Source organism: Limulus polyphemus, unplaced genomic scaffold (assembly GCF_000517525.1).
Source record: "Limulus polyphemus unplaced genomic scaffold, Limulus_polyphemus-2.1.2 Scaffold881, whole genome shotgun sequence".
Classification (NCBI taxonomy): domain Eukaryota; kingdom Metazoa; phylum Arthropoda; class Merostomata; order Xiphosura; family Limulidae; genus Limulus; species Limulus polyphemus.
In genome coordinates this window covers 217,809-228,016 of record NW_013666491.1, presented here as the reverse complement: position 1 = coordinate 228,016, position 10,208 = coordinate 217,809, and the positions used below count along the sequence as shown (strand labels likewise).

Sequence of the window (10,208 nt, the reverse complement as noted above, 5' to 3'; positions counted from 1 at the left end):
CTCATAGTTATACTATTACTGATGTGTAGCGTGTCACTAGACTTGTAATACATGGCTTCACACATTTATAATACTTACTGATGTGTAGTCGTGTCACAGCTTGTAATACATGGCTTCACACATTTATAATATTACTGATGTGAGCGTGTCATGGCTTGTAATACATGGCTTCACACATTTATAATATTACTAATGTGAGCGTGTCATGGCTTGTAATACATGGCTTCACACATTTATAATATTACTATGCGTGTCACAGCTTGTAATACATGGCTTCACACATTTACAATATTACTGATGTGAGCGTGTCACAGCTTGTAATACATGGCTTCACTTTCTTGAGTTAAACACATATCCACTGAACAATGACTAACATTACAAAAACGGAAAGCAGTGGTTAGCCTAAGTAGCACATACTGCTAAAAATAAAAATGTACTTTAATAATAAAGATATAAATAAATAGAACATTCTGTAAATATTGATATGTTATTTTAAATTTTAAGAATCGCCAGTAAAAGGTTTAATTATCCAACCAACTCTAGGCCATATGTGATATAAGAATGTTTAAACACACAAAAGAAAAAAAAAAAAAAAGAATCTTAAAATGTATTGGTCTCAAATGAATTACATTTAACAATATAAATAATTTCTGGTATATTACACTAAATATATGTCGTTAAAAAAGACTCATTATTATGATCACTGAACAACATGGCGTAAGTTTACCTCAAGTTAACATTACACAATGTAATAAAAACGTTCCGCCTACTTGTCAAAACTTCCGTAACCTTCTTGAATTTCGTAAACCTCACGCGAATTTTTCCAGAACAACATCTCCATAAAAACCTTCTTGTTCTTCTGGGCACACTCGAAGAACTTCTCAACGATGAACTTTGCAAATTTCGCCAACTCCTGATAAGCATTTAAATCACACAAGTGTATAAAGAATGTTTTTTTTTCATTATCTCATGTCTCACATAAACATTATTAAGTTTATCCATTTTTAACTAATTTAATATAATATGTTCTTTTTATACTATTCATACAAAATCCCAAAGTCAAACAAGAGGGAATCCTCAATAGCTGCGGTACTTGAAATTCTTTTAAGCAGGATTGAAGTAAATTAATCTATGATACTTTTTTTTCTCCCTTTTTATTAGCTATATTTTTGTGCGTCAACAATACCAAGCGTGGGGCGCTCGTATACCCGATTCGGATTTATTACTCATCAAAATCTCTACTAGCCTACCCTCAGATTGAAATTCCTGAAGAGTTTGGCCTTCCAAGTTCAAAACTGTAATTAGATCTCAAATCGGTCAAAAGATGACGGAGCTATGAGCAAAAGTTTGTACTTGAAAAAAAAACTAAAAAACTCGGACCCATTCTATGAGCCGCTATGCCGCTGCTAAAAATGGAAACGGTTTTATGATGTTTTTCTTTCAATAAATTCAACGTTAGTTTGACTCACTAGGCGAAATAGTCTGGTTGCATTCTGTCGAATCGCCAGAGTGCTGTAATTATAAATTAACGTGTGTGTGCTCATATGTGAGTTTCTTGGTCACCGCTGTTTCTTAACCACTACCCGCAACAATGATTTCACTAAAATCACTATCTGTGTACAACATACAACATTTTAATCTTCAAATGATCGACCTGTTTTATATCTTTCATTATCGGTGGGGTCCACATATAGTGTAACTTTATATTCCAGTTATAGCACTTAATGTACAGAAAAACAAGCAGTGGTTACTAAGATTAATTGAAATACTGATGCCATTTTTTTCTTCTGCGATTGGTATTTTATTATGTACCCAATAATTAACAAATTCATGAAACCCCAAAATTTCTGTCGCCAAATAGTTTAGAAAAACGTTTTTAAAAGCCGATTGAGGTTCTTGTACCCCCACATGTAATTTTTCACTCTCTCTCACTATAGTATGAAATCCGGGATATAAATATTTCTGTCCTTATTTTGTTTTTAAACATTCAACATGAAAAATTTATTTAAATTTATTAGATCCGAGAGACTCGTTGAAAGCTACAAAGTTGTTCAAACATACACTGAAATTAAAACTACCTGCGTTTCAGGCCGTAGTGCATCAATTATACCTTATTCAGGACAAGTAATTTCTATGAGTTTTTAAAAGGCTACTATACAAGCAATTTATAAGCAAGGAAAACTCTACAGAAACAGAAAGCTCGTTTTTTAGAACTACGTATCTCGGAGTTGCTTCATGGCGCTTTAGTGTAAAGATTCTTTCAATATAACTTTCAAGTATTATATTAAGAAAGTAATTGTTTAATTACGTTGACAAAGTACTGGTAATGAAATTTCTGTTTCTTAACAAGCATTATATTACTTACTGTATTTTACAATTAAATTTAAACAATTTACGGACTGTAACACACATAGAACGTGGTGCTTCGGTTGGAGATGAATTAACACTAAACAACAGTAATATGTCCGTACAAGATATTTTGAATATTACAAAAATAGTATGTTACAAGTTTGTTAACACACGCGTTTAGGTAACTTATAAAAGTTCAGGTTGTGTGACGACGTTCCTAATCACGTTAAATTGTCAGAAAGAGAACAGGTTGTTGGACGACGTTCCCGATCACGTTAAATTGTCAGAAAGAATATAGGTTGTTGGACGACGTTCCTAATCACGTTAAATTGTCAGAAAGAATATAGGTTGTTGGACGCCGTTCCTAATCACGTTAAATTGTCAGAAAGAGAAACATCTAAAACCTTTTTTTATACAAACCTGATAAAACACATTCACATGAGGGAACAAAAACATCTTAAAATGGGTCATTTAGCTGACACAGAACGGTTGTTATACTCAGTTTACTACAAACGTAACACGAAATATTAGCGTAAACGTGTTTGTTTAAGCTAAAATGTCTAAACTGAAGTTATACTAGAGCTTCTATTATTAATATATAAAAAAGCTCAGTGGCATGTTTGAGTGCTTATAACGATAAAATTTGGGAGTCGATCCCTGACGTGACCAAAGCACAGAAGTCGATTGTGTAGCTTTGTATTTTAACAACGTAGTATATCCTACACTAGCTTCTTTGTTGTGAGACAACTAAAGCCATTTTTGACAATATATGTAGAGACGACTAAAGCCATTTTTGACAATATATGTAGAGACGACTAAACTAATTTTTGACAATATATGTAGAGACGATTAAAGCTATTTTTGTCAATATATTTAGAGACGACTAAAGTCATTTTTGACAATATATGTAAAGACGACTAAAGCCATTTTGACAATATACTTAGAGACGACTAAAGTCATTTTTGACAATATATGTAGAGACGACTAAAGCCATTTTTGTCAATATATTTAGAGACGACTAAACTCATTTTTGACAATATATGTAGAGACGACTAAAGCCATTTTTGACAATATATTTAGAGACGACTAAAGTCATTTTTGACAATATATGTAGCAGAATAATATCATTATTTATATTTGAACAAAAACATTTTTAAACATATAAAATGTGGTGTAGATGTTACTGGGACTCTGCGATTTTTCACTTTACCTGAATCGAAATTATACAAAGGGAAGTTGTTACAATTAATTAGATCTCATCTAAAACATTATTATTATTTTTTTACTAAAGATTGCGAAAGACAAGCATTTTTTTATTTATCATCTTAATAGCTTTCATTCCTAAATACAAAATGTGCGTCAGGATATGAACTTATGTTTGCAACTACACGGTACCATACACTGACAATGTAACGTCAAGTTGGATATAACTATATACTACCATACACTGACAATGTAACGTCAAGTTGGATATAACTATATGCTACCATACACTGACAATGTAACGTCAAGTTGGATATAACTATATACTACCATACACTAACAATGTAACGTCAAGTTGGATATAACTATATGCTACCATACACTGACAATGTAACGTCAAGTTGGATATAACTATATGCTACCATACACTGACAATGTAACGTCAAGTTGGATATAACTACTATGCTACCATACACTGACAATGTAACGTCAAGTTGGATATAACTATATGCTACCATACACTGACAATGTAACGTCAAGTTGGATATAACTATATGCTACCATACACTGACAATGTAACGTCAAGTTGGATTTCAGAATCCAATTACTACAGATTGATACAATGTCTAGTTAGATACACTCTACAGTGTTATTATAAAGTATATATACTAACAAGAACATGATTCCTATCCTATAAAGGGGTTTTGATTTTGTTCAAAGACCCCCACCCCACCACACACACACACACTATAGAAGCTATTACAGCGTCAATGTCACTACTAACATAACATCAGGTTGGATATAACAGCAACATTGCCAAGAATGATAATGAAACAACAAACTGGATAAAACTTCAAAATTAATGTCAATAAACTATTATTATTGTAAATGGTATACGTTTAGTTGGTTATAAAATGGTATGGTAAAATACTGACACTGGTATGCGTTAAGATGGATTAGCGCAAAGCCTGAAACCAAGGGTGGTACAACACAAAATTAGCCAAGAATGAAAATGCATGCTGCCGAGCGAAGCCAATCGAAAATTTTTAGCAGTTTATATTCCAACAGATACGCTACAAACATAAATACACATACACATAAAAAAATACAAAAACAAACACTTTACTCAATAATAGAAAAAACTTTTAACTGTATAGAAAAGTGCAAAGTGTGTTTAAGAAATACCCAAACAATAAAACGAAAACAAGTTATACGCAAGAGTCTTCTTATCCTACTGCCTTAAAACCAAAACTAAAAAAAAAGAGTCATAGGTGTTTGGAACAAACTGCCCAGCCGAATCTCTAGTATCCTTCAATGAACAACTTAATGAGATTCTTGGATAAACGAACAAGATGAGTCGAATGGCCTTCTCTCTTTTGCAACCTGTCTTATGTTGTTATTTGACAGTCATATTCCAGTCCACAACTGAGGTTATCTTTGACTTTTGGACTTCACTGAACTGGTTAGTAAATTCCCAACAAAATGTGCGTCAGAATATGAAGTGCACTTCTCGCAGTAGTATCTGACAACTGTCAGTAAACCACTTTGTAGATATATTTTTCTGTTGAATGGTTCTGTCACTACTTTTTTGGACTTCATTAATGGATTCAACATAACAGTCTTGTTTTATGAAGGGTTGCTTGAAGATTTTCATCAATTTTCTGGTTGCTTGGAGTCTAGATTTTTAATGTGACTGTCTGAATGTTCGTTTTCATGCTTTGCTTTTTCTCAGGCAAGCTCTCTTCACTGAAATTAAAGGCACTGTGACTCGGCACCTGGAAAGGTTTGGTGTGCTGAGAATAAGTTTACATGTCGTTCCTCTTTCGAATGGTGATTACAAAGGATATGTTTTACCACTGCTTTCATAATTCAGACAGCTGTTACAAAAAATACAAAGACATTGTCCAGGAATGTCAGTCTTCCCTACCCACTGTTCATATGGTCTACTTTAATGGATATATTTCTTGACGCCATTTCCAATGTTATATATTTTTTTCACAAATTTATCAATGAGGGCTGTGTCACTTCCGTGTTTCAAGAAAACCACCAAGACGAAATATCCATCACACAGTCATGCAATCAACAATAATGTAGGTACAAAAGAGGGCAATAAATGAGAATAAACAGGATGTTTGTTTGTTTGAATTTCGCGCAAAGTTACACGAGGGCTATTTGCGCTAGCCGTCCCTAATTTAGCAGTGTAAGACTAGAGGGAAGGCAGCTAGTCATCACCCACCCACCGCCAACTCTTTTACCAACGAATAGTGGGATTAACCGTCACATTAAAACGCCTCCACGGCTGAAAGGGCGAGTATTTTTGGATTCGAACCCGCGACCCTTAAATTGCGAGTCGAGTGCCCTAACCACCTGGCCATGCCGGGCCTAAAGAAAATAAACAGAAATAGCATTCGTCACCTAGTGGCGCATTATAAAATGACACAAAATTGTTTTGTATGGTTTATAAATATAGTTTAACCCAAAAAATTGAGAGAGCTCAATTTTGTATACAGATGGATCACTCTCGCTTCTGTTTAAAACATATTACTATTCAGCTTGAAAACGTTCTAGATTAACTCTGGTTTCCATGTATTTACATCCCATACATACCACAATAGGATGGTAAAAGTGGTGGCTTGTGTTTATTTAGTCTTTGTACATCCACTCCTGCTTTAGTTTGCTGTGCTGGTTTCCATAAATTTACATCCCATACATACCACAATAGGATGGTAAAAGTGGTGGCTTGTGTTTATTTAGTCTTTGTACATCCACTCCTGCTTTAGTTTGCTGTGCTGGTTTCCATATATTTACATCCCATACATACCATGATAGGATGGTAAAAGTGGTGGCTTGTGTTTATTTAGTCTTTGTACATCCATTCCTGCTTTAGTTTGCTGTGCTGGTTTCCATATATTTACATCCCATACATACCATGATAGGATGGTAAAAGTGGTAACTTGTATTTGTTTAGTCTTTGTACATCCTCTCTTGGTTTAGTTTGCTAAGTTGTGCTTTTTTTAACATGCTTGTCAAATTTGTTTCTTGTGGGAGTAATTTTCAAGTATTCATCTTTATTGCAAGTACAAATTTACGTAAATATTACGTATAAGGATAAGTTTCATTATAACCGTAACCTGTATATTTACAGTGTAATAATAAGGTTTCTGATAAGAGTTCAATTTGTCCAACAGATGCATTCGTGTGTTACGATCCAGAAAATACCGCATTTATAAAAGCTATGAATATATTAGACAGAAAGAATAGTAATGACACATAAATAGAGTTGAAAAGGATGCACTTAGTATACTAAACTTTACGACTAGATCAATGTAGATATTGGTTAACTCTGTGGTAAGCAAGCGGGTATGCTTTCACAAGGTTCACCTCAAAACTGCATGTAACAACCAAGCACAATGCCGTTCCATAACAGAGTGCTCCGACTCGAACAAACCATTCGTATATTTCTAACAACCAATACGATGCGTTTACAGTAAGTTCAACGTGTATGTTAGCTGAAGCTGAACACAAAACAGAATACACATACAGTTTTGCAAGAAAATGTTACTTCCTCACGTGATAAAAGCGAAAAAAAAAAACGAAATCCTGAAATAATAGTTTAAAAATAAACAGCAACTTCTTTAGTATTGTGAACATGTTTCATTACTGAGATAGCAAGGTGAACAGAACACACTATATACTTGATTTTCACCCCCACCCCAGTTTAATTTAACTTCTGGTCTTTCATTAACCGCAAGTGTACCTATAGACCATAGTTTGTTGTCTAGTTTAAAAAAAGCAACAGTTAGATACGATTTGTTTCCATAAATGCAATTAATTTTTTTAATATTCAAATACATGTATGGAATGTGTTGTTGAAACAACAGACGAATTTTATGAGAATCCTAGCTGCCACTAGGTAGGGCTGCGATAGTTTTTACACGAAGAAACACAACTTATTATTAAATATCTTTTGATAGTTCTGCGTTTTCTCTAACAATAAATACATTATTAGCATTACAAAGAAATATATTTTAATCAAAACAAACAACTCATGGTCATTGTTAAACATTAAAAAAAATATTTATAAGAGAGAATAGCCGGTAAGGAAACTATGTTGAAATATAATCAAAATAAAGTAATAAGCATTTCATTTCAAAATTAAAATCACATATACACAGTCTAAAACGCCATATGTTATATGAATTTAATTTTTAGGGGTATCAAAAAAGTTTTGCAAAGTAATTTTGGAAAAGTTTCATTTTTTATCAACTATTTTGCCTGCCTGTTTGTTGTTAAACACAAAGCTACACAATGAACTATATGTGCTCTATCTGCCGCAAGTATCGAACTCCAACTTTTAGCATTATACGCCCCCAGACTTATCGATAAGCCATTATTATCAACGAAAGTAAAAGTTAATTGCAAGAGAAATTTTTGACACTACAAAGAACGTAGAGAGATCGGTAGAAATTATGTGTAAAATAATAATGCTTTTGTTATTCTGTACAGTTTGCATTGGATACAGAATTGGATATTACGTGCAATTATCGTGAAATTTATTCACAAAAGTCTTTTTAAAAAGAATCGATAATTGTTCCTAAATGTATGTTAAGGTCGGTGTCTAAAATCAACTTATATTTTAATATTTAAACAGTTGATACAATGCACTTAAAAAATTCAAACTATTTACAACAATGAGGTTTACTGCAAAGAGCTAAAGACAAAAAAAATCTAAAAACCTAAAAAATTAAGTTTGTTTGCTTCATAATTTTCGCGTAAAATACACGTATAGCTCTTGGGCTACTCTTATATGACCGAATAGTGGGAAATGACTGTCACTCTTATAGCGCACCCACGGCCTCAAAATGCTGTTCTTGTTGTCTTCTTGATGCAAAGCTTCAAGAATGGGCTATCTGTGTTCAGCCCACCGCGGAGTATCGAACCCCGGATTTTAGCGTTTGAAGTCCATAAGCCTACTGCTGAACCACCGCGGGGACCCCAAAGTGCAGAGTGCATTTTTGCGGGAACTAGTCGCGAACCATGCACCCTCAAATTCACAGTCTTAGCACGCCAGGCCCAATAATGAAGAAATGCTCGCAAATATGTTAGATCTTGTATCCCGTAGTGGAATTAAACTTACAAAACAGGATATTTTTTTTATTATTATCAATAAATTAGTTTACTGTTAAATACAAGTAATGCGCAAATGATTGGTGTTAAAAAAGTAGTAAAGTGTCAAATTAAAAAAAAAACTTAAATTATTAAAAACAACGTCGATAAGAAACGGTAAATACGAATCATTTAGATAATTGTTTTACGAAATGAATCTCTGATAATGATATATTTGCTCGCAAAAATGATGAAAACGTGGAAAAACGAATTTTTTTTTATAATTTTATTCAGTTAGACATTTGAGAGTAATTTTATGATTCACTTTAACGGACACGCATTTTTATTAATGCATCTGGTGCTTTTATGAGGGTAACGTTCTTCAAAATAATGCTATGAAATACGTTTAATAATTAATTACAGAGATTAGGGTAAAATACGCTTTATTATTCCAATAAAATATAACATGCACCGACATTAGCAAGCAAGCAATCTATCATCGGGATTTAGGTTATGTAGACAACCTGGGAGGGTCAGGTACTAATATAGACCTCTTCCTCCAGCATTAGCGGTCGGTCGGTACTGGGTTTTAGGTCCTTTTAGACCTGGGAGGGTCAGGTACTAATATATACCTCTTCCTCCAGCATTAGCGGTCGGTCGGCTAATGGGTTTTAGGTCTTTTTGGACCTGGGTGGGTCAGGTACTAATATAGACCTCTTCCTCAAGCATTAGCGGTCGGTCGGCACCGGGTTTTAGGTTTTTTGGACCTGGGAGGGTCAGATACTAATATATACCTCTTCCTCCACCATTAACGGTCGGTCGGTACTGGGTTTGAGGTCTTTTTGGACCTGGGAGGGTCAGGTACGCCTTCGACCTCTTCCCCCCTCCTGAACTAATAACTTAAAACTGCCTGTTAAATGCTGCCGAAGCTATTCTGACTACTACTCCCTTTCAGGGCCACGTCCATTGAATAGAATACCAGTAGCATTTGGTGTATGTATAACATTATCTCTTCATTTCGGTACTGACACTCACTGATAGTTCATACATTGTATTTTGCTTTATTAGGTCGTGTAAGTTCACAAACAGTTCAATGTCGCAACACACTTTTAACAGGAGATAAACATCAACGCGTTATTTAGCACATAAATACCCTTTCTAAATACTGCGAAGATATCAAACTCAAGGTTTGTTAATTTTTATTGTCTTGGTGGGTGGTCTTTATATTTAATATAATAATGTAACGGGGAGAGACACTTAGCCATATCTACATCATGTATGATATAGCGATCTATTTCAGTTAAAAAAATCGTTTTTCTATACAGCGTGGTCACAAGTAAATAGACACCACCTTTTCAGAAAAAATGAAATTTTTCAGTAATATTCACATAAATTGATATATTTATAATTTAATTAATATCTAGTAGATCTTCCTTTCGCTTCGTGGAGTTCGTTGATCCTATGGGGCATCGTGAGAATCATCTCGTCAATTTTAGATTGTGGGATTTTCGCCCACTCGGGCTTCAAAACTTGGAGTAGATCGCTCTTCG

The 10,208-nt window shown here is 34.1% G+C and overlaps 1 protein-coding gene across 1 annotated transcript in view; it reads right to left on the bottom strand.

Annotated features, from left to right (window-relative positions):
* LOC106461022 (protein timeless homolog) overlaps positions 1-10,208 on the bottom strand; it is a 43,841-nt gene that overhangs the window by 22,452 nt on the left and 11,181 nt on the right. Inside the window, exon 4 of the mRNA XM_022387830.1 lies at positions 771-913. Within this exon, the coding sequence (XP_022243538.1) occupies positions 771-913 (143 nt within the window). The remainder of the gene's footprint in view (positions 1-770; positions 914-10,208) is intronic.